Raw genomic sequence first — 26,022 nt, 5'->3', positions numbered from 1 at the left:
GTGCTGCAAATATGTTACATACAGAAAACATTCTAATGATAAACTTGATCTTTTTTTTGGGGAAGGATGAAGCTGGCAGTAGATGAAGTGATTTTTTTCCGCTTGATTTTACCATCAGCACAGTCAGTGTTGATGGGGGAATTCTTCCACAGAGCCATTGTGTTCTCCCATTGGGGTGGGTGCGGGGTAAACGGGGAGAGCCATCCTTGCCAGGAGAATAATAGCCGCTGGCAATAATCACATGTAAAATCTGACAGGCTGGTTGTACCCAAGTTGATCGATCAATCAAATTGGGCACATTCAGCTGGTCCATACATGGTTCAAATCTTGGCCAATCCCTACTGAACGAGCCGAGATTCGAACTGTTTATGGCCAGCTTTAGAATCTCTCCTAGTGGAGTCACAGACAATACAAAATGGAAGAGTTTCTAATCTTTCCACAATCTATTTAAAACAAAATATGTCTTGGCTGGAGTTAAGTTAAAAACACGTTCTTAAGCTGGCCATACTCTGGTCGGTTCAGCAGGGACTGGCTGGATTCCGATCATTGCGTGGTGGTCCCTGCTTGACAGAAATTAATCCTTGCATCAGTTTCTATCAAAGGGACATACTGGAAAACTTTGCTCGATCAGCAGCTGCATCTCCAGCGGTATATTCTAAAAGGAGCAGGTGCGGTTGTCAGATAACAATGTCCCGGTAGTGGGGATTACTCCTTCTACACAAGTAAGGTCTGTGTGGATGAAAGAATATACTAGTCTTTCATTTAGCCCGCCGGCTGAACAAAACAGCTAACAGTGTATGGCTAGGATTAGTTACCAACAAAGGCTTTATTGATACATGAGCTGTATAACTTTGTCTTCTCACTGTAGACACTAACAACTAATAAAAATGCATGTTATATGTATGAATAAATCATTATCCAAAGATTCACATGCACAGCAATGCATGCTGTTACCTCTTTGTGAACATTTGCATAATATGGAAGTACCTATTTCCACATGCTGATATATTGCTGCTGTATATTACACAGAGCCTCCCACTCCTATTGCTCCACCGCAACTTTTAAGAGCTGGTCCCACCTATCTGGTTGTACAGCTTAACACTCGTTCCATCACTGGTGATGGGCCCATTGTGCGCAGGGAGATTGAGTACCGAGTGAGTGGCGGAAGCTGGCGGGAAAGGCATGCTGTCACTGCACACACATACAAGCTGTGGCACTTGGACCCTGACTCACAGTATCACATTACTGTGCTACTTACTCGACCTGGGGAAGGAGGCACTGGGAGACCTGGACCAGCCCTCATCAGCCGGACAAAATGTGCAGGTAGGAATCTAGAACTATCATAAGTTATTGATATTTTAGGATGTGAATATTAATGAACTGGTCATTCTGTAACGCTATGGAAAGGTTATGAGCTATTTTAAAGGAATTACAAAGCATTCACTACACAGGGATGAGTGAGATGTGCAGAACTTCAGGGAGTTAAAAAAAAAATAAAAAAAGAACATCAGCGATCTTTTATGCTGTAAAGATGCTCCATGTCATAGCTGTTGGGTATTGTATCCCTGGGAAGCAGAATGGCACATATGAACAGCTGTAAACCACTGTTTATTTAACCAGTTAGGACACAAGCTCATGGCATTGCTTTCTCCTGACTGCATCTCTTGTTATCTTTTCAGAGCCCATGCGAGCACCTAAAGGCCTTTCATGCACAGCTGAGCAGCCACGCCAGCTGACTCTGCATTGGGAAGCAGTTGGTTTCAACATCACCCGTTGTCACACCTACTCTGTAACACTTTGCTACCACTATGAATCAAGCACACTGCAAGACTGTGTGACAATTGAGGGGGGATCTAGTCATTATACACTGCGAAGCCTACCACCTTATAGTGCCATTCATTGCCGCCTTGTGGTTTCCAACCCTGAGGGCCGGAAAGAGGGCAAAGAGGTCACCTGCTTTACACAGGAAGATGGTGTGTGAGACACCCCAGTTTAATGTTGTTATAGTTCTATGATGCAGATTTACTATTTCCATGCATGTAATTAGGACCATACTGAAACGTAGAACCCTTTTTTTGGTTTTCAGTTCCAGGGGCCATTGCCTCAGAGTCTCTTGCCCTCACCCCTGTAGATGATGCCCTTTTGCTGTCTTGGGATGAGCCTACTGAACCTAATGGAATCCTTACACAATATGAGGTGAATAGATTTATAGTGAATACTCTTATTGATCTTTATTGTTGTAGAAAATAATGGTTTTAAAACACATTGATATATGATGGACCTTTTTAAGTTATTGTTTATGCACATGCACATACAGTATTTGTAGTACTAATTATTGCAGTATAAATCAACTGCCTTTGTAAGAGTAATGAAAGGTAAGCTATTTAGAGGGTAATATCTTTGTACCAACAGATCATTTTGATTACGATTCTGCTTGTTAGATTTTTATACGCATACAACAAATATTAGTCAAGGTAACAGCTATTTCTGTTGACAGTGTGTAATTTTTTACATGCAAGGCCAGATTTTTGCCCAACATATACAGGGGCTGGACAAAAATATGGAAACACTACATGACAGTGACCACATGTTTCGTGTGGAAAGCAGAAGTGATGTAACATTTTTTGCTTCCGCTGTGTGATGCAACACCTAGCTAACAGGTGTGAAGCTTCACTTTTGTCATTCACTGCATGCACTGCTAGTAATACGGAGTCATGTCAGAGCTTACTGAGCTTTAAAGAAGGTAAATTGTTGGTGCCCGCTTAGCTGGTGTCGCTATGACTGAAGTTGCCAATTTATGTGCTGTGTCGTGAGGTACAGTATTAAAGGTTATGACGGCATATACAGTTTCCAGGAAAACGTCATCTGACAAGCATAAGTGCAATTGACATGGTCAACTGACCAAAAGAGACAAAAAGGACATTTCATAGGATTGTGACCAGGAATAAGAAAACAACTGCTGCAAAAGTGACTGCAGAGCTCAATCTCAGTCTTCCAAAGCACGTGTCCACAAAAAATATGCGGAGGGAGCTCCTTACGCAAAACATTTACAGGTGAGCTGCAATTGCCAAACCACTAGTGACCAATTATTAATGCTCAGAAGAGGAGGGAGTGGTGCAACGCCCATAAATCGTGGACTATCATTCAATGGAAGACTGTAATATGGTCCGATGAATCGAGCTTCACATTGTTCCCAACCACCTGATGTGTTTACATGTAGCGAACACCATCCCAAGCTTACAACCAGGACTGTCTTGTGCCAATGGTATAGCATGGTGGAACACAGTCATGGTTTGGGGAGCCATATTTTGGTATTCTGCAGGCCACATCATCACCTTGAAACCTTGAAAGGTAGAGTCACAGCCAGCACATGTGTACAAATTTTGGCCAACCATATGCACCCCATGGTGCAGACATTGTTTTCGAAGACAGCGCCATTTACCAAGATAATGCTCTGATTAACACTAGTTAATTAGTGTTGTCAAATTGTGGTTTGCGAGCATGCAGAGGAAGTCTCGCACCTTCCCTGGGTGCCTCAGTCTCTCAGACCTCAATATCGTAGAACAAATATGGTCAATTTTGGAGAACAAGGTTCAGGCTCGTTTTCTGCCTCTGGCATCTCTGTGAGAACTGAAGAAAGAGTGGTATCAGATTTCATTATCCACCATCCAAGAATTATACAATATATTGCCAAAAGTATTGGGACACCCCTCCAAATCATTGGATTCAGGTTTTCCAATCACCTCCATGGACACAGGTGCATAAAATCAAGCAACTAGGCATGCCACTTCTACAAACAATTTGTCAAAGAAAGGGTTGCTCTCAGGAGCTCAGTGAATTCACGCTCGGTACTGTGAAAGGTTGCCACTGGTGCAAAAAGTCTGTCCAAGAAATTTCCTTGCTACTAAATATTCCATGGTCAAATGTTAGTGGTATTATAACAAACTGGAAGCAACTGGTAACAACAGCAAGTCAACCATGAAGTGGTAGGCTACGTAAAATGACAGAGCAGGGTCAGCGCTGCTGAAGTGCACAGTGCGCAGAAGTTGCCAACTGTCTGCAGAGTCAATAGCTAAAGACCTCCAAACTTTGTTTGGTCTTCAGACTAGCACAACAACAGTGTGTAGAGAGCTTCATGGAATGGGTTTTCATGGCCGAGCAGCTGCATCCAAGCCTTACTTCACCAAGTGCAATGCGTAGCATCAGATGCAGTGGTGTAAAGCACGCCACCACTGGACTCTAGAGCAGTGGAGACGTGTTTTCTGGAGTGATGAATGACGCTTCTCTGTCTGGCTATCCGATGGACATATCTGGGTTTGGCGATTTACCAGGAGAACAGTACTTGCCTGACTACATTGTGCATTCCCATAGTTACTCTCCTAAACCATGTGGACAGCCTTCCCAGAAGAGTTGAAGCTGTTATAGCTGCAAAGGGTGGGCCAACTCAATATTGAACCCTATGGACTGGGATGCCAATTAAAGGTCATGTGCGTGTAAAGGCAGGCGTCCCAATACTTTTGGCAGTATAGTGTATTTGTCAATTCCCAGGAGAATTCAGGTCGTCTTGGATACCAAAGGCAGTCCAACCCTTGTATGGTGGCTTAGGGTGGCAGGGCAATGGCAAACAGCTACACACAGATTGTGTTCTTGACAGTAACACATTCCCATTTTTGTTAATAGTTTCTAGACTGTAGCCCTGCTTGCCAATGCAACCTGGATAGGTTGTCTCTATTTCTCTCCCTGCATAGTTTGTGTGTTTTAGTTGGTGGAATAATGTATGCAAGTGTCTTCTACTTTGGATCTGTACACTTAGAACCGAATAGCTAACAAAATAAGACAACAATTTGTGCCACTTTTCTAGTCAGTTCTAGCTGTAGTAAGGCATATTTAGCCTGTTTGATTTAGTCTCTCTGCTTCGAGCCTTAGCATGCCTTGCCTGTTAATGGGAAGCCATTTTTACTGTGATACCAAGACTAGGCAGATGACTTGCCTGGGGGGTGGGTGGGACACAACAGTTAGTTTAGTAGGGCAGGTTGCACCTGTGCCCATGGCTCTAGATTAGGGCCTGCATTTTTATTTTACTTGAGTCTAGGTCCAGTGTACAAGCACATCTTATTGCTGAAATGAGCCAACTATAGTCATCAAAATTTTCTTTCCCTTTCTGCAGCTCAGCTATCAAATTATTGAATCCTCAGATCCTGCTGTAACTGTGCCAGGACCACGCTCCACCATCTGCAAACCTCCCAATGAAACATCCCATCTTCTTACGAACTTACATCCAGGAACTACCTACCTACTTAGTGTACGAGCACGCAATAGCAAAGGCTATGGCCAAAGCGCTCTTACTGAGCTAACCACCAATATTTCAGGTACCTATTCTCCATCAGTCTGAAATGTTCTCATATACATGTATCAATTTCTTGAATATTCCTCAGATGTGTTTTTCAAAGAAATGTAACATATTGAATGCAGTTTTGTTTGCAATCTATGTACCATTTCGTGATTTCAGGCCACATAACAGGAGCTGCATACATTTACTAGATTATGTTTTTTTTAATATAGGTGGTATTGAAAAAAATATTGCTGTTACAATTATATCATTACACATTGAAACTACTCATTTCACAGCATCTCTGAATCTGTAGTTGGGACATTATCCTTAGAAGCTTTTTGTTAGAAGTTAAAGTGTATATCTAGCCTTTTTAATTCTGGATAGATAGAGTAGAGAATGGATGAAACCCTTATTGGGCTTGTATTGCTGTTTGTGTCCCATTGGAGGAGATTTCCACTCACCCAGTGCCTAAAATCCAATAGGACTTGCAAGGAAATCTTCCAAACTAAGGGGAATACACTCTTAGACAGTTGTCGCCAGAACAGGCTCCCTAAGCAACCACATCATTTTTTATTTCCAATCACTTTTCATCCTGGTGAAAATGTCACTAGAATAAATAGAGAAGATAAATCTCCCTTCTCTATCCAATAACTAAAAAAATATTTTTGCTATAGATATCTTTTAATACTAGTATATTTCTGTATACGGTACTTATAGTTTTTATAGATGTGTATGATTGGCTCTGCGTTGGCAAAAATTACTGTTTAAAAAAAATTAGCAAGAAGAATCTTTGTGTGTCTTTGCAATTAAGGCAGCTAATTATTGGTGTTCATAGTTATCAGCATCCATTTTTAACCTGATTAACATCTCTGGTTATACTTGGCTAGCACATATCCTATAATTATATCTCTACATTTACATTTTTACTTACACAGGAATGTAAATACTAAAAGGAACTAAGCTACCATATAAATATTAAAAGCAAATTGTTTTTCCTGTTGATGATATGTTTAAGATAAGTGTTTATAGTATGCTGGCAGCAAGGAATTCTAGTAACCATAGAAGAGAAGAGGTATTTAAAAGCATGTCAGAGCTTGCGATAACTTCTATAGGTGTTGGTTATATCTAGCTTTCTTCATTAAACATACAGTATATGCAGTGTTACCACTCATTCCAGACTTGAGAATGCAGGGGGCGTTAACAGGAGTTGTTAATTACATGATAAAAGCTCAGCATTCAATAAAACAAAATAAGCAATAGCTGTTGTCTTGAAGGTAGCCCATTATCAGTAGAGCTGCCAATATATATTCAGTTTCGTTTCCTAGAGACAACTCCTTGTTGCAGGTGGCCTGGTCTTATAGCAGTTTTGGCCATCTGCAGTTAAATAACAACCCATAGCTACCAATCAGGATTTATCCTTCTGATTGCAGTAAATTGAAATGACACCAGAGGAGAGACTAAACTGTACGTAGGTAAAGACATCTCTGTTTTCTAAGGAAAGCAAACATGAATGAACTATATTGATAGTTTGTCAGGTAGGCATTTTGGAAATAGTAATTTGCAGATGAGCAGATTTAGAGATGGTTATTTTTCCGAGGGCTATAAATGCCATTCATGCAAATTTTTACTTTAGTTTGTAATTGCTGTCCAACGGGTTGCACGCAATAGTGGAAGCTGGATATGTACTGTATTTATTGCTGCTTTTTTAAGGTATGATTATTCATTTTATTATTCATTTTATTATTTTTATACTGTTTATAGTACAGTGTCTTGAAAAGTATTCATACCCCTTGAAAGTTTCCACATTTTGTCATGTTACAACCAAAAAACGTAAATGTATTTTACTGGGATTTTGTGTGATAGACCAACACAAAGTAGCACATAATTGTGAAATGGAAGGAAAATGATAAATTATTTTTTTTACAAATAAATATCTGAAAAGTGTGGCATGCATTTGTATTCAGCCCCCTTTACTCTGATATCCCTAACTAAAATCAAGTGGAACCAATTGTCTTCAGAAGTCACCTAATTAGTAAATAGGGTCCACCTGTGTGTAATTTGTTCTCAGTATAAATACAGCTGTTCTGTGAAGGCCTCAGAGGTTTGTTAGAGAACATTAGTGAACAAACAGCATCATGAAGGCCAAGGAACACACCAGACAGGTCAGGGATAAAGTTGTGGAGAAGGTTAAAGCAGGGTTAGGTTATAAAAAAAAATCCCAAGCTTTGAACATCTCACAGAGCACTGTTAAATCTATCATCCTAAAATGGAAAGAGTATGTCACAACTGCAAACCTACTAAGACATGGCCATCCACCTAAACTGACAGGCCGGGCAAGAAGAGCAGTATCAGAAGCAGCCAAGAGGCCCATGGTAACTCTGGAGGAGCTGCAGAGATCCACAGCTCAGGTGGGAGAATCTGTCCACAGGACAACTATTAGTTGTGCACTCCACAAATCTGGCCTTTATGGAAGAGTGGCAAGAAGAAAGCCATTGTTGAAAGAAGGCCATAAGAAGTCCGTTTTACAGTTTGCGAGAAGCCATGTGAAGGACACAGCAAACATGTGGAAAAAGGTGTTCTGGTAGGATGAGACCAAAATTTTACTTTTTGGCCTAAAAGCAAAACGCTATGTGTTGCGGAAAACTAATACTTCACATCACCCTGAATACACCATCCCCACCATGAAACATGGAAACTACGAAATGCTTCAGCAAGTGATGTCAGACGTACACAGGAAGTTGCGTAGCGGCCATCTTGGATGAGGTCCAGAGAGAACAAACGCTGTGTGTGGATGAGGAGTATATGCTGATGTGCACTGCTTTGTTTGTAAGCCTTTTTTATTGGAATAAATCGTTGTTTTTAAAAACGTAATGCACTATGTATGCTTATCTATTTTGACCTGCATACCATTGAAAAGCTGTGAATACTGTTGATCAGGAAGAGCTGATTCTACTCTATGCTTTTTGGCTGACAAGTAAGGTGCATGGTGGAGTGATATATCACTTGTCACTGGTGGTCACAATTGATTAAAGAGTGGAGCACGAGAGGACACTTTATTGAGTTATTAATGGTATTACACTATATTATATAACATTCCCGGAGGGTATATCTCCTATGAAAGGGGAGGACGGAAAAAGGAAGCTGTGAAGTGAAAGAGTTCTGTCTGTGGAACCTGTTATAAGGCGTTTTTTTAACAAATAGAGGGTAAGAGTAAGAATTATAGACATATAGGAGTGAACACATAGTGGAGTGGATAAACACGGATTTTCTATACATTTTGTGAGTGTGATTCTTTCAAGATAGCTGTGAGCATATTGAGGATAATGCACTATGTGTGTCTATATATTTTTTGGGAGGGTATCAAGTTGAATAGGAAATAAGAATTAGGCATGGAAGGATATTGAATAAGAAGGAGGATAATTTTTCACATTATTATAGGGGTATTTCACCGTACGGACGGTGTGAGAGACTTTTTTATTTTGAATTTTCTGGGGAGAAAGTAATATCCTAGCGTCTAGGGATTGAACACATATTTAATTTTGTAGGGTTAGAGGCTCCAGGTTAAGAAATTTCAAGACTTGAAACTTGCTGTTCAGAGACGCTCTCCATCCAATCTGACAGAGCTTCATCTATTTTGCAAAGAAGAATGGGCAAAAATTTCACTCTCTAGATGTGCAAAGCTGGTAGAGACATCCCCAAAAAGACTTGCAGCTGTAATTGCAGCAAAATGAGGTTCTACAAACTATTGAGTTGGGGGGGCTGAATACAAATGTACACCACACTTTTCAGATATTTATTTGTAAAAGAGTTTGAAAACCATTTATTGTTTTTTTTCCACTTCAGTTATGTGCCACTTAGTGTTGGTCTATCACATAAAATCCCAATAAAACACATTTACATTTTTGGTTGTAACATGGCAAAATGTGGAAAATTTCAAGGAATATGAATACTTTTTCCAAGGCACTGTATGCATGTGTAATGCATTCTTCTCTCTGTGAGAGTGGCATGAAAAGTTTGTGGTATGCTTTTGTACAATGAAAAATAAAGTTCTTTATTAATAGCAACATTCAAAACCCTGAATTCAGATACTAGCTAGAGCCGTGAAAACTCAGTGCAATGTCACATGCATTGTGATGGTGCCAGGTCATAAACAATCCAGAGTAATAATAATGGAAATACCATGATAAGGGCAGAGCTTACACCTTAAAGTGTATGTAAGGTTCAAATAGAAAAAAAAACTCCTCATGACAATGGGCATTTTTCATTTGAACATTCACTATTTTGCCACTGGAATATGCCTTTTGATGTGCGGTTTGGGAGTTGTACACAACCACTGATATAGAATGCAAAAGAATCTGAGTCACACTCCACAACATACACTACCGTGTTTCCCCGAAAATAAGACACTGTCTTATATTCTTTTTGGCTCAAGAAAACACAGTAGGTCTTATTTTTGGAGTAGGTCTTATTTTTTAAATATCCAGGTGTGGACAGGGGGTGCAGAGGTGAGCTGCAGGCAGTTGTGGATGAGAGTTACTCTGGAGAGGGCCGGTTGATGACAGTTGTGAGCTGCAGTCAGGTGTTGCAGGGGTGACTTGACAGGTGAGTTTCAGACATGTAATGTAGAGGTGATCAGTGGCCAGTTGGTGCAGAGCTGAGCTGTGGCCAGGGGGGTGCAGAGCTGAGCTGTGGCCAGGGGGGTGCAGAGCTGAGCTGTGGCCAGGGGGTGCAGAGCTGAGCTGTGGCCCGGGGGGTGCAGAGCTGAGTTGTGGCTGGGGGGTGCAAAGGTGGGTTGCAACTCAGCTCACCTCTGCACCCCCCCCCCCCCCCCCAGCTGCAGCTCACCTATGCACACTGTCTGCAACTCGCCAAACTCAATTTACCTCTGCGACACCTGACTGCAGCTCACCTTTGCACATCCCCCCTCCCCCTCCACTGCCCTCATATGGTTAGTTAGCTTTGCAAAACACAGCTGTCAGCAGCCGGCCCCTCTCTATAGTAACTCCCGTTTTGGGTCCTATCTTCCCAAACAGTGCACCAAGTGCACTTACTCACCACTCCGCCTCTTCCCCACTGGCCAGTGATCACCCCTGGGGTATCGGCACCCTGCATTAGGCTGCCGGAGGAGATGCCCCACCCCTAAACACACTGCACCCGCAGATATCTTTTCCTTCCCTGTCCCACAGTGAGTACAGAGGTAGGGAGGTTCTGTGGGAGCGGATGATGCTTTCACTTCAGCAGCGCTTCTGTGTTTATAAGAGGCAGTAGATATGGGTGTGCGCAAGGCCAGCGCCGGAGGTGGCGGAATGGCGTTCCGCCATGTTCCGCCTGAAAAAAAGCCCTGATCACAACTAGGTCTTATTTTCGGGGTAGGTCTTATTTTAGGGGAAACGGTATATTGCCAAAAGTATTGGGACGCCTGCCTTTACATGCACATGAACTTTAATGCCATCCCAGTCTTAGTCCGTAGGGTTCAATATTGAATTGTCTCATGCCTTTTCAGCTATAACCGCTTCAGCTCATCTGGGAAGGCTATCCACAAGGTCTAAGAGTGTGTCTTTGGGAATGTTTGACCATTCTTCCAGAAGTGCATTTGTGAGGTCAGGCACTGATGTCAGAAGAGAAGGCCTGGTTTGCAGTCTCCACTCTAATTTATCCCAAAGGTTTCCGTGGGGTTGAGGTCAGGACTGTGTGCAGGCCAGTCAAGTTCCTCCACCCCAAACTCGCTCATCCATGTCTTTATGGACCTTGCTTTGTGCACTGGTGCGTAGTCATATTGGAACAGGAAGGGGCCAACCCCGAACTCTTCCCAAACAATTGGGAGCATTAAATAGTCCAAAATGTCTTGTTATGCTGATGCCTTTTGAGTTTCCTTCACTGGAACTAAGGGGCCAAGCCCAACCCTTGAAAAACAAACCCACACCATAGTCCCCCCCTCCACCAAACTTTACACTTGGCACACTGCAGTCAGGCAAGTACCGTTCTTCTGGTAACCGCCAAACCCAGACACGTCCATCGGATTGCCAGACAGAGAAACGTGATTTGTCACTCCAGAGAACACGTCTCCACTGCTCTAAAGTCCAGTGGCGGCGTGCTTTACAAAACTGCATCCGATGCTTTGCATTGCACTTGGTGAAGTAAGGCTTGGATGCAGCTGCTCGGCCATGGAAACCCATTCCATACACACTGTTGTGCTAATCTAAAATCCACATGAAGTTTGAAGGTCTCTAGCTATTGACTCTGCAGACAGTTGGCAACTTCTGCTCAGTGTGCATTTCAGCATGCACTGACCCCGCTCTGTCATGCTACATGGCCTACCACTTCATGGTTGAGTTGCTGTTGTTCCCCGTTGCTTCCACTTTGTTGTAATACCACTAACAGTTGACCGTGGAATATTTAGTAGCAAGGAAATTTCATGGATGAACTTGAATTCACTGAGCTCCTGACAGTGACCCATTCTTTCATTAATGTTTGTAGAAGCAGTCTGCATGCCTAGGTGCTTGATTTTATACACCCGTGGCCGTGGAGGTGATTGGAACACCTGAAGCCAATGATTTGGAGGGGTGTCCCAATTCTTTTGGCAATATAGTGTAGTTATTTAGATAGTGTTCTAAAGGCAATATTTTGCTGTACTTTACACATAGGTTAAATGCATTTGCATTCTACAAAATTCCAGTTATAGTCAGCAATAACTTTTATAACAGATAAGTTGTTCTCTCCCTCTAGCACCTACGTTTGATTACCGAGACCTACCTGCACCAATTGCTGAAACTGATCAAACCATTACGGTTCTTTTAAGGCCTGCACAAGGAAGAGGATCTCCTGTCAGGTAAATTTACCTGCCTTGGTTGGATATGTCTTTTCAACTGTTGGTACTATTTATTCCACAGCACTAACATATTCTTCTATATTTTACCTAGAACATAGAATCAATCACATCCCTCCTTATCTGGTTTCATTTTTAAAATATTCATAAAAAGGGTAAATTTTAAAAGTCATACTAGGCACACAATCAAGTCCTTTTTCTGTGGATGCAGCAAGGCTGTGGGTGCAGCAGACATGCAGTGGAGATCTTGGGTGCAGTGAGCACTAAGGCTGTAAAGATGAATATTGGCTTTGGCTAATTCTGAATACTAATATTGGCTTCAGTAGCTTAGAAGAGCATTCTGACTCATTGCTTGAGTGGAGACTGTATGACCTGCTTGAGCTTAAATGGTAGAGGTCTACATAATGCAGCCAAACACTCTGGGTAAAACCCGGAATTGCACACAGCTGTGCAGTATGGAGGAAGTGCTTGCATTGTATTATGGCTGGTAAATAACTGTGATGTTACCCCTTTCCCCTTTATGGGGTCTCCTTACTTGTTGAAGGCCTGATTTAAGATAGAAGAGGCAATGAAATTTCCGTACAAGGTCTGGAGCAAAAACATTTGATGCCGCGGTCCAGAAGTGTTCTTGCAGGCCAAAGGCTTTGCAGTCCAACAGGTAATACAGCTTGCCTCTGTAGATCTTGAATTCTAAGATTTGCTGAACTTCATATTCTTGGAGAAGTTATTTGAGGTGAAACAACTGGAATAAGTGAGAATGTGGTGATAACCAGTGGAAGAGAGGCAAGAAAGGAGTTGATGTGGAAAACAGTTTGAAAGACATGTGATTGATGTTGACCAAGATTTCAAAAGATTAAGTTTTCTCTAGAGCAAACCTAGCATTATATAATGCATTATGTCCACTGGTTTTCCATCACTGAATGGGATATACCTTGTCTCTATGAGGCGGTGTACACGGTTTTGAAACGCTGCAGGGTCGCTCTGCATGTATGAGGGAACATCATATCCATGGTCTCTGCAAAACTGAATGGGATAACTGATACAACTGGATATACCTATCCTTGAAGTCTTACACAATACCTATTGCGTAAATATGAGGAGGGTGTGTGACAAGATCTGGATATTTAGACATTCATTGCTATTAATTGCAGTGCCCTGGGGTGTGCCCTTGTGATTCTTGCCAGGGGGGTTCCACTATCTGGGTTCAGCTGGTTTTCCAGCCACATGAGGCGGTATTTTGAAGCACCATGTCTTTTAATGGAGTTTAGTAATTCAGCTATTTTTTCTGCATCTTCATATATTATGATGTCACCCATATGCAGAGTTCTTCTTTTTTCCCTGAGGAAGGAGTAAAGTCACTCCGAAACGCGTTGGATCATTTAGAATATTATCTCTGTAATCATGTATACAAACGTTGATATTACAATATATTTTCATGGCCAGTCAAATAGTCATACTGGGTAACTTTATCATGTAATTCATATTCTGATGTTGATGCTGTACTATGACTTTGGATGATGTATTGTATCATATGCCTATGTGCTAAAACAATTCTTTGACAAAATAAAACATTTGTACTTTTTTATAAAAAACTCTTTTGGTATATATTCAAGCCTTTAAAGTCCCAAGCCTTATAGGGGGTCCCTTTTTTCACCAAAGTTGGAAGACAGGGACTTTTCTGAATAGGTAGTCAGCAAATTTCATGTGTTGGGAGATGGAATTGAGAAGGCACCTTTTGTATCTGTGAACCAATTGTGTTGAAAGATGTTTGCATGGAGGCTAGGAGGCTAGGGCAGGTACATCAGCAACTATAGGGATAAGGGCTGGTGCCTGAGAGTGCTTACCATAGACTACAAAGAATGGTGGTTTTCTGGAGCTGGAACAAATTAGGTTATTTTGGGCATACTCTGCCCAAAGCAGAAGAAAGACCCATTCATCATGGTAGCAAAATATAAAAGAATAGAGGTAGTGCTCCAGTTTTGTTCTCTCTTTTTGCCCATTTGTTTAAGGGTGGTAAACAAACAAGAATTGCAGAGACCCTGCTGGGGATTTGCAAAGTTCTCTTCAAAATCTAGTTATGAACTGGACAGGGGCGGATGACCTTTCGAGCACTCGGGCACTGTGGGGTCAGTAGGGGCCCCATGAAATGCCCCTGGTACCTATTTTTATAGGCTTTTTTGAGTGTGGGCAAGGACACAGGGGCCCCATGATCCCCTATTGCCCGGGGGCCCCATGAGTTGTCAGTCCACCCCTGGAACTGGATTCCCTTGTCTGAAATGATATGAGAAGGCATGCCCTGCAGTGAAAATGTTTCTAGCTTGGGCTGCAGCACATGGAAGAGTGGGGAAAGGAATTAATTGTGCCATTTTAGAGAACCTGTTGACCACAACCCACCCAAATCACTGTATAACTGCCATTGATCCCAGTGTTATAGCTCTTTTTTGCTGGTGCAGTTTTTTAAAAAGGGAGGCACAGAGGAGCTTTTGGCTCAGATTGTCTGCAGAAGTACAGCACTGATGCCGCCTGTCCAAACATTGATTTCCAGATGGAATGACATATAAATATCTGGTCAGTGTAAAGCTGGTCCAGTTAAGAAAGTTGATTTCAGAGCATCAATAGCTTCAAAGGTTTCCGGAGGCTAGTTCTTAGGTTCAGTGACTTTACTAGTTAGGGCAATGATAGGTACTACTAGAAAGGATTAGTAACTGATAATAGTTTGTCAATTCTAGAAATCATTGGGTTGCATTCAGGCTGGCAGGGCATGGCCAATTTGTGACAGCTGACACCTTGTTGAGGTCCATTCAGAGGAAAAGCATTTCTTGCTGCTCAAAAAGGCACTTCTATGCCTTTGAGTAAAGCCCATTATTCTACAAGCGTTGTAAATTCCCCTGCATGTGTTGGCAATATTTGTGGTGGTTGGAGGAATAGACAAGAATATTGACAAGATATACCGCCAAACATCCATAGTGGAGGTCCGGAAATATTTCATTAACTAGGTTTTGGGAGACCGTGGGGGCATTACTAACTAAAACTGCATTATGAGATATTTGTGTTGAACTTCTGTTCACCTTCCTCCTTTATTTAGACCAAAGTATATGCCCCCCCTCAGGTCAAGTTTGGATAATCTGCACTCCATGAAGCAATTGAAACACTCAGAGAAAAGGGACAGCATATACAGTGGTGGCAGTGACAGCATTTTGTCCTGGTAGTGTATACAAAGTCTCCGGGTTCCATCTTTCCAGCCACTGGTGTAGATTTCCAGGTTAAGCCTTTTTTATAAACTTTTCTGATATACTGTATATTTACATATGACATGTATGTTGGGAATTGGCAGTGGCTAGGTTCTTCCTAACCCCCTAGACTAAATGAATTTAAAGTCCTACTACCTGGTTTGGCTGTCTAGAGTTCAGCTTTAAAGCAAACAGACAGTTGCTCTTTCTTGTTTATTAATTGACTAACTAGCCAAGATCTGAGATTTGTTTTTTTTTAACGACAGAAGAATGTTTTACTTTTCAACATAAATATTTGTTGTTTTCAGCTTTTATCAGGTGCTGGTTGAGGGTGAAAGCTCCGGGCGATCACGGCGTGAGCTTGCTGTTCCGGGCTGTTTTCCAGCGGCAGGTGGATATGAAGAAGCAGACATAGAAGGAGCCACTAGTTATGTAGGAGCAGAACTTCCACCCAGTGATTTGCCTCGGGACACTCCATTTATAGTTGGTGACAATCGCAGCTATGGAGGCTATTGGAACCCACCACTTGATCCTCGGAAAGGTTATCTCATCTACTTGCAGGCTGCCAGCCATCATCGTGGGGTAAGCCTTTCAGATAAATATGAGCTAAATAAAATTATTGTGATCCAGAAAGAAGGTCTCCTAATGCATAGGTACTTAGAATATCTCAAATAAATAGTCTTTTACGATTATCTACATGTTGCCTTTTTTCTTTATAGGAAACACGTCTAAACTGTGTTAGGATTGCCAGGAAAGGTGACAACCAAATTTATTGTTACAAATTGTTATGCATTTTTCCTTTACATCTCTTTTATTCCATTTATTCCACTATTGATTACTACACCACCTCCTGCAGTTTCACTTATTTACATATCCCTTCTGCTCTCTGTGATACTGTCATGCATTCTTTTGCCTTTCAAACCTTCTATTGATGTCTTGCTCAATTAAAATATCCTTTTCTTGTGCTATGTTTTATAGCCTCGCTCTCTTTTTTTAATTCTTTCTGTATTGACATTCTGCTTTTTGATCTCTTTTTATCTGCCTGATATCTTGCTTCATTGTCCTAATTCAATCTTTGTATTTCATTTTAGATATCTTCTGGTAGTACTTTCATATCTTATATGTTATTTTACTCTCTGGTAGCTCCCTGCAAGGACAGCCACCGCTTCTCTATGGCCCCACAGCATTCAGAAGAGATGGGACTTGTGCTTGGTATCTGTGCTGGTGGGTTGGTTGTATTCATCGTCCTGCTTGGTGCTGGCATTGTCATTGTACGGAAGGGGTACGTACTTTACTTTTCTTAACTGTATGTTGAGTGCCTCAGTATATTGTACAGTTATTGTTTTGTCAGTATGTAAAATAAAATTAGTACATTGCATTAAGTTCTCAAACTTTTCTTTTTATCTCTAATGCTACCAGAAGAACTCAGTTTTCTTATGCTTACTATCCGTAAGTATGACTGCAGAAGTCTGACAAAAACATATGAAAATTAGGGCTTGCCAAGTCAGAAAAAAGCTTGGGATTTACATAGTAAACTTTGTGAAAAGTCCTGAACAAGGTCTACCTGGGGATACCTAAGAATAGCAATATGGATAACTTACCTACTCTCCTGCTAATTTTGTTTACATCTAATAATTTTTGGCAGCTTTTGCACCCTTGCTAAAAAAACGTAATATCTGGCAACCTAAAGTCTCCTGGCCTACTTGGCTTTTCATTGGTAGATGGAGGGATATGGTTTAACTATCCAGTGTTGTTTTCCCAGTCATATTTATTTCAGGTAATATTAAAAATCCAGCACATTTTGTTGAGCCTAATTTATACTTGGTGACAGCAGTGATGAGAGAAATACAGCATGTTAATTAATTACTAAACTATTTCTTAATTTTGGCAGGAAGCCGTTGGGTTTGACAAAGTCTGCCTTGCCAGTGCGGCATGAGAATTCCTGTGCTGCAGCTCCTAGGGAACATGCCAAGATCACAGATCAGCCAAAGCTATTGCAGGAAGAGGCAGCGCTGACGTTTCTACATAACTATGGCTCTCGAGGTAAGTCCGCTTAGACAAATACAGTAGCAGTTGCAGATTTTACAGCTGTTTTTGATGCTGCATTAAGAGGTTAATTTTTGGTGCAGCTTTTACAGCTTATAAGAACCATGCATTATAAACCATTATTTTTTTCTTTTATATTGTGCTGTCTTGTGTTCACTGTGAGCACTGAAAAAAGCAGAAATGTATTTGCATTTTCATCTTTTCAGGGGAGCAACGTGTTGGCTCTGTGACAGAGTCAAGCAGCCTTCTAGGAGGGTCACCTCGGAGGAATGGAGGCAGGAAAGGCTCTCCATATCACACTGGGCAATTACACCCTGCTGTGCGTGTCGCAGATCTTCTCCAACACATAAACCAGATGAAAGTTGCAGAGGGTTATGGATTTAAACAAGAATATGAGGTATAGTCTCCAGAATAATCTCATCAACACTACAAAATGCCATTGATAGGTTACATCTGTCTTGTTAAAACATCTTTTACCCTGGCTGTTTCTGAAAAAGCTCATTCTCTAATGTGACTTCTATGCCCTGCAGACCACATTATAGTTTAGACAAAACAGGTTCTCTTTATGATCTTTTACATCAGGCAGAACATGCCCTCCAGTCCACTTTTTAGTACAGGAGAACATGCTTTCCAAAGCACTTTCTAATACATGCCCTCTAGAACATATTCTGATATAGTCAGAGCATGCCCTGCAGACTTTCTTTTAATACAGGCAGAAAATAGGTGTCACACCCCTGCCCTTTTGTTTCTATATGTAAATGGATACATTCTAAAATGGGCTTTGATCACTGCATTTTCCTAAAATGAAAATACCAATTCCGGTGTGAGGCTTTAGTTGGAGTAGGCTAGAAATAATTGAAAACCAGTGTGGAAAATAATAAAATGATTTGACCATAGATACACTTTTATTTGTGAAGCCAGAGTTCCTTTGCATCTGTAAAATGTACCCCATGGAGTTATATGTACAATATGTTAGTATGTTACACACTCCATCTAATATACAGCTTCTCAGTGTTGAAACAGCTTATTCAGGTTAGGAAAATGATGCCTTGTACTTTGAGTAATGAAATGTTAATTTTTAAAATTGTTGTTTCAGGGTGGAATTGCTCTTAATGTCTATTTATACTATGCTAATAAAACCAACTTTGTCAGCTCCTTTGCATGTCCTAAAGCTATCCTAATTATTTCACGCCTACTGGTCTAATCAATGTTCATTGTATTTCAGAGCTTTTTTGATTGGGATGTGACCAAGAAGAAGGATAAAGGGAAAGGAAGACAAGAACCTCCACCAAACTGTATGTGGTAAAGTCTGGGTATCTACTGTTTCTCTGCTGGTCTTAGAGTTGTTATTACAACTGGCAAGTTTTATTTTCAGATGAGAGACATCGTGTCCGGCTTCACCCTCTTCAGGCAGAATGCAGTTCAGAAGAGATAAATGCCAACTACATTGATGTAAGTATAATAAGTATGTAATATGTACAAGTTGTGTGAAGCACCATCTAGAAAACGTTTCTGTGTAGTACGATGTAACACACAGTGAGAATGAAAAGTAAAAGTGCTACTTCCAGCAAAAATTAGCTGTAGAAATTGGTTGCAATATGAGCATGTTTGGTAATTCAAAAGGTGGTGAATATTTCACTTAGATCACAAAAAATGTATTTAGGGGAGCAAGACAAATAACTGAGTGAGAATAATTTGAAAATATGAAAGTGCTGATGGGTTGGACAAATGTTAAAGGGTTTTTCTTGCACATAAAATGAGATCAGTAAATGGATTGGTGATGCGCTGTAAATAACACTATTCAACATAGACTGGCCAACTCTCATGATAGGTGCAGAGATGAGCAAATAGTCCAATTTTAGCCTGCCAGCTTTTTTCTCAGTCTGTAATATTGGTTACAGTACTTGTTAAAAGGGATTCAGTCAACTGAAAGAACTGATAACCAGCTGTAGCAAAGCAATACCCCAGAATTCAATACCCTAGCACAGGGGTCTCCAAACTCTCCAAGCAAAGGGCCAGTTTACTGTCCTTCAAGTTTTGGATGGGCCAGACTATGGTCAGTGGAAGCAAGCAATGCCCCATCATTGGTTTTAATGGGAGGAATCGTGCCCCTTGTTGGTATAAGTAGTATAGAATAGTTCCCCATTGGTGCTGTCAGTGTGTGGAATGGAGTCCCATCTTTGGTGTCAGCTGGAGGAGTAGTGCCCCAAGAGCCAGATAAAGGCAAGTAAAGGGCCACATCCGGCCCCTGGGCTGCAGTTTGGAGACCACTGTCCTAGCAAATGAACTGACATATTTGTATTCAGGTGCTAGATAATCATACATATTTTTTGTATAATAAAACTGACTGGTTTTAAAAGAAACCTTTACCATAAGAGATGTGTAGGTTTTAACTGTGGAACATTTTCTGAAAATACTAGTTGTAGTTGAGTCTTTGACCCAGAAATGAAGGTTCAGGAAGTAAAGAAAGACCACTTGCTGTGCATATTCTTTAGCAGTTTTCCAAAGACTTTAGATCTCCATCTGTGAAAGGTTTAGCAGGAAAGTGCTGAGGCATTGGCCCATGGACATTGGTACAAAAGTACCTCTTAAAACTTTGCATATCAGTTAAAGGGGGGTTTAGTGCAGTGCCTCAACAAAATCTACTGCACAAGTTCACTCCTTATCCATTATCACTGCTCATATTCCTAGCATGGAGATCTCTATAACCTGCTGTATACCTATGACATCCAGGCCCAGCTTTTTCAGCCAAGATACAGAATCCTAAATCATTTCCTCATACAGTCCTAGGGGGAATGCAACAGGGAACGCAAGGCACAGAAATAGTGTACCATTTGTTGTCAGTATTTCATAGGAATATTTAGATTACTCATTCAAAGGGAATTCATAATTTTTATAATAATTGTTTTAATTTTGTAGATTAGTAACACTTGTTTTTGTAAACTTGAAATATTAAATATGAATCTTTAATATTTATTATGTGCAGATGGGAGATAGCAGCTATTAACAAAAGCAGTAGCTTTCTGCAGCTCAATTTACAACTACGAACACACATGAATAGCAGGGAGATCAACTTAGATGCAGTGGTTAAAGAGTTAAAGTGGTTGTAAAGTCTAAAGGTTCTTTTGCCTTAACGCTTTCTCTGTTTTAAAGTGAAAAAGGTAACAAAAAACGTTTATGTTTTGCCCCCCCCAAATACCTGAGACCGATCTTGATCCAGCTGTGCCTGTGACCAGCAGAGCTGCTGTCTCTCTCTTATTTCAGTGGCTCAGAGACAGCAGTGGGAGCCATTAGCTCCTGCTTCTAATAACCGCTTCCCCTCCGCCCGATAGTAGAACTACTGCTACATGGCGGCAGGGCTACACACAATCACGTATATATACATGATTTGCATTTCCGAATAGGAAGCGCACAAGCTGCCCTACCTGCGCCACCATTGGCGGCTAGGCATGTCAATCACCGGGTCCGGGCTGGAGATTTTCCACCGGCACCCGACAATGGCCATGCAAAGCTGACAGGGGAGAGACCTGTGTGTAAACAACACAGGTCTCTCTCCTGCCAGCAAGGACATTGATGTTTTATATAGAGAAATACAAAACAGCATATTTCCAAGGTAAAACAGCACACAGCACACTTGGTAAACCACACACAGCACACAGTTAACCCTTGATCGCCCAAAAGTTAACCCCTTCCTGCCCATTGTCATTAGTACAGTGTCAGTTCTTTTTATTAGCACTGATTGTTGTATTTGTGTCACTGGGGATGTCAGTGACAGTTAGTCAGTTCACACCCAGTGTCAGAATGCCCGCCGCAGTCCCACTATATGTTGCTGATCGCCGCCATTACTAATATAAAAAAAATAAAAATTCCAGTATATATACCTCCATTTGTAGACGCTATAACTTTCACGTAGACCAATTGATATACACGTATTGGGATTTTTTTTTAGCACAGACATCTAGCAGAATACATTTTGGCTAAAAATTTATGAAGAAATTTAATTTTTTTAATTTTTTTATTGGACATGTTTAATAGCAAAAAGTCAAACAGATTGTTTTTTTTTTTTTCAAAATTGTCAGTCTTTTTTTGTTTATAGCGCAAAAAATAAAAACCGCAGAGTTGATCAAATACCACCTACAGAAAGCTCTATTTGTGAGAAAAAAACCTCATAAATTTCATTTCTGTACAGAGTTGTATGACTGCACAATCGTCAGTTAAAGTAAAGTGCTGTATCGCAAAAAATGGCCTTGTCAGGAAGGGGGGGGGGGGGTAAATCCTCTGGAGGGCAAATGGTTAATTGTAGCCTGTGAAGAGAGAGCAGGGGGCAGGGCCAAGCCTCTGTGTCTATAGACAGAGGCTGCAAGACAAGATTAAGGGCTCATGCACACTGCAGCTGATAAACGCACGTTTAGGTGAGGTTCAGCGTTTTTTTCAGCAGCCCCTGAACTCACCCTAATGTTTTCCTATGTGTCCTTGTACACATCTTCGTTTACAATCATTTACTGGCATTTGATTTTACAGTTGTTTTTTTGAATGCAGAAAACTTGCGTTCAGCAGTCGATTTTATCAGCGTTTCAAACACATAACGCTTGTAAACGCTGCTAAATGCGTCAAATCGTGTTTATAAGCATTTGCATTTGAAAAATGTTTTCAACTCTTTCCGTTCTGGATGCTGTCCAGAGCCTTTTTTCATGATGAAAAATGCATGCAAAGCGTTTTCAAGATACTCATATGGACAAAACACTGAACACAGGATGTTCCTACCAAGCTTTTCACACATTGTAATGACCCATTCACACCTCAGACCTCTCCCACCCTTGGAAACAAAAGATATGATAATGACCATTCACACCTCAAATTCTTCATGAAGACCCCCTGCCAGGTGGCCTTAATGACTCACTCCACCAGACACCTTCCCACCCTTGGAAACAAAAGATATGTTAATGACCATTCACACCTCAAATTCCTCATGAAGACCCCCTGCCAAGTGGCCTTAATGACTCACTCCACCAGACACCTTTCCCACCCTTGGAAACAAAAGAAATGTTAATGACCATTCACACCTCAATTTCCTCATGAAGACCCCCTGCCAGGTGGCCTTGATGACTCACTCCACCAGACACCTTTCCCACCCTTGGAAATGTTAATGAGCAACTCACACCTAAGCTAATCTCAACACATACTGCTGTATCTGCTCCACTCTCTGTATTTCTCTGAAATAGTTACTAATTTACCACTTTTCAGTGCATTCTGGGCATTTGGGAGGTTCTCCTGTGCTTATCCTTAAAAAACGCTTCTGAACGCAAACGCGCATAAACGCGTTATGCAAACGCAGCTAAACAGATGTTTTTTAACCTACTTTTTCCAGCAGTCAGTTTTCATTAATCAGAAGTGTCCCGTGTACATGGGGCCTAAGCCTGCAGGTGTGCCACAAAAGGAAGTAACTTCCTATGGTGGCACATCAAGAAGAGGAGGAGCTAAGAGCACTGGCAAGGGACCCGTAAAGAGGAGGATCAGGGTTTCTCTGTGCATACCCATTGCACAGAGCAGGTAAGTATAGACCTGTTTGTCATTATTTATAAAAACTAGCCTTCTCAATCACTTTAAGCATGCAGTGAAGATGTACCCCTCCCGCTCTTGCAACCATGATCAGATTATCAGGCTTAGTCAGGTATACTCAGCTTGCATCAAAACACACAGGGAGCATATGGCTTTTTTGTTAGAATATACCGTGTACTAAATATTTATTTTTTATAGACAAATAAAAATCACAGAAAAATTCTGTTCATACATATGTAGAAGTAAACAAATTGACCCAAAATGTGTTATTTTTTTCTTTTGATGACTTAAGTGGTTGACTAGAAAAGCCATGATCAGCCTGTACTGTGCTAGGGTTGAAGGAAATCAGACCCTGCCTCACTTTGCTAACAAAAGAAAATATTTCCTGTGGCATTTCACTTTCATGGCATCCCAGTTTTGTGCTTTACACTTCTGGCAGCTATATGACTCTGCACCATGGGTGAAGTAATTTAGAATAAAATAGGTTAGCTGCCACTCACTGGTAAAATGAAAATATAGACAATATTGTGTCTTTTTTTTCTGGGCCTCCTGAAGTATTTGGTGGTAACAAAAATGTGTTATATTTATGTTAATTATCAACAGAACAACCTATTCATAAAAATAAGCGTGTAGAGCTAAGGATAGGTAACTATGCACTGAGGATGCTGTGTACATACACTGAGAGTACAGCTGTGTTTTTCACTATTCTTTCTATCTGCACACCTTGATTGTATGGCACAATGGGCTTTTATGACACTCTTCCATCACAATTAACATGCTTGTTTGCCAAAGTACAATAGGTTGCAGCTGCTTTGTCCATACAGTGTGCCAGCACATTTAAGTTTATGTTCTATGTAACACTTTGGAATGCTGAACGTTGAGCACAAATGTAATGACTATTGTACTTAAATTGCCTGCATTTGAGCCAAACTGTTATCATCTATAATATCCACTAAAATACACTGGATGTGTCATGTACCATTTGGAATGAACACTGTTTTTGCATAGTAACTTCAATTTTCATTTAAAATGTGTTGTGAATTTTTTTTAGATAAAAGGCTGGCTCCTTGGTTAAGTACTGTGTGTGTGTGTTAAATGATAAAGCAGAGGCCCTTATCATGATTTGAAGTCTAGTGTCAGTTTATTATCATAGAAAATAAATCTCTTCTAAGCCTATAGCCAAAGCTTCAGATGCGAGCTTGTGGGGTACCTTAATGCTTATAGCATCCTGTTGGTACTAGACTGAAAGAATGAGACCGGAATAATGGGAAAACATTTTATAACAGTAAAAAATGGTGGCTGTTTGTATTGTTTATGGTGCTTATGTACTAGATTTATGATAACCAATATAAAAATCCTCCTCCTTTTATTTTAGTGTCATGTGATTTTTATTGCAAAAATAAACTTAGTAATGATTAAGATAAGCAACGTAAATATAGTCAACCAAAGGTTACCTCTGTGTATTTTACAGTCCACTTTTTAAATAAAGATAGTTCTGCTGTCTTCCTTGGCTGTAGTTGAGCATTTGATTTCTCTGACAGCAATAAGATAGAGGAAAACTAAACTGTCCTTCTTTCCAGGCTTTACCCATAACAACTCAATAAAAAATAATGTTCTTTAGCAAGAAACATACAGTACATTGCACATTAATAATTATGCCTCCAAAATTAGTGTGGTTTGTAAATTGCCTCCAGTATTGTTCCTGTTTCTTCTTGTTGGTGGCTGCCATTTTGTTGAAGCCCAAAGCCCCTGAGCAGCTGTAAATCTTTAGGCTATCAGCATTGGTCTCTAGTGGCTCTGATTTTTGGCACAATGCCAAAAACGGAAAGCAACTGAGCATGTGCAGAGCAAGGTGAGATGGTATATTACTGGATGATGAAAGAATGAAAGATGAACACCTAACACCTGCCCAGAGAGCTATATGCAGTGTGGTCCTGGGAATGGGGAGGGTGTAGGTTGTTTACTTTTCCATGTTTTCTGGAATGGTGAACTTACACTTTAAATGCATGTTTTGAAAATGAGCAGAAACTTCCATGCACGTCACAACTCCTTGATCTCAAAATGATATAAACTGCTTAGTGAATTTTCAATTTATGGCACTTGGCGTTACTTGTATTTTACCACCAAAACATTCTACTATTTGTCTACCTCAAAACTAGCTCTTTCATAGGTAATATCTTTATGAGAGAAAATCTTCTTTCTTAAAGTTGTTCTAAGGCCGAAACATTTTTTACCCTAATGCACTCCCTGCATTAAGGTAAAAAATGTTTACGTAGTAGTATCGTCCCCTCAACCCCCCCCCCTCGATCCAGCTCGATCCAACTCGATCCAGAGCTGTGCTAAAAAGCAGAAGCTCTCTCCGCTCTCTTCCCCCCCACAGGATAGAGAGGAAATAATGAGAGCCAGTGGCTCCTGCTGCTGTCAGTCAAATCCTGTGACAAGATAGCAGGGGGCTGGGCCGTGCCTTGTTGTTTATGGACATAGGCAGCACGGCTCAGGATCGAGCCCACAGGTGTGCCCCCATACAAATGGGTTGCTGTGGGGGCACACAAAAAAAGAGGAGGGGCCAGGAGCATCAGCGGGGGTCTCGAGAAGAGGAGGTTCCATGGCACAGAGCAAGTAAGTATAACATGTTTATTATTTGAAAAAAAAGGGAAGATGACTTTACAATCACTTTAAGCTGCTCATACATTCATTGAATGGTTCCTGATCAACCTGCCAAAATTTGCTTTGTGGATGGCCCTGTAGGCACCCTCTAGCTCAACATCCTTCTATTGAAAAATCAATGTAGCCGGGCAGAAAATTGGGGGATAAACAGCATGAGCATCCAATTACGTGCAGCTACTGTTACAGTATTTTAACAGCCACCAGCACTGGCTGAAAAAATACCATAGCTGCATTAGGAGATTTGTCTATCTAATCCATGTAGCCTGCATGGAGGAATCTGTTAGCCAACCTTAGTCGTACAGTAAATGACACAGGATTTTTAGCCCTTAACCATGGGTTATACGCAGCTACATTGAGGTGTT

The 26,022-nt window shown here is 40.9% G+C and overlaps 1 protein-coding gene across 4 annotated transcripts in view; it reads left to right on the top strand.

Annotated features, from left to right (window-relative positions):
* The window catches only part of PTPRU (protein tyrosine phosphatase receptor type U), a 212,753-nt gene that overhangs the window by 139,595 nt on the left and 47,136 nt on the right, over positions 1-26,022 (top strand). For 2 of the 4 annotated variants that reach the window (XM_089671889.1, XM_089671890.1), the window contains exons 7-19: positions 1,030-1,323; positions 1,680-1,973; positions 2,087-2,196; positions 5,168-5,369; positions 12,059-12,161; positions 15,697-15,970; positions 16,108-16,144; positions 16,532-16,670; positions 16,808-16,837; positions 17,280-17,431; positions 17,641-17,831; positions 18,660-18,729; positions 18,810-18,886. In XM_089671889.1, coding sequence (XP_089528015.1) covers positions 1,030-1,323; positions 1,680-1,973; positions 2,087-2,196; positions 5,168-5,369; positions 12,059-12,161; positions 15,697-15,970; positions 16,108-16,144; positions 16,532-16,670; positions 16,808-16,837; positions 17,280-17,431; positions 17,641-17,831; positions 18,660-18,729; positions 18,810-18,886 — 1,973 coding nt within the window. The remainder of the gene's footprint in view (positions 1-1,029; positions 1,324-1,679; positions 1,974-2,086; positions 2,197-5,167; positions 5,370-12,058; positions 12,162-15,696; positions 15,971-16,107; positions 16,145-16,531; positions 16,671-16,807; positions 16,838-17,279; positions 17,432-17,640; positions 17,832-18,659; positions 18,730-18,809; positions 18,887-26,022) is intronic. The other 2 variants (XM_089671891.1, XM_089671892.1) reach the window with 1 other exon arrangement.

This window comes from Staurois parvus, unplaced genomic scaffold (assembly GCF_062004578.1).
Source record: "Staurois parvus isolate SC_StPar_1 unplaced genomic scaffold, SC_StPar_1.0 ptg000115l, whole genome shotgun sequence".
In the NCBI taxonomy this organism is placed as follows: Eukaryota; Metazoa; Chordata; class Amphibia; order Anura; family Ranidae; genus Staurois; species Staurois parvus.
Note: the sequence above shows the minus strand (reverse complement) of the source record. Positions and strands in the feature narration are given on the sequence as shown.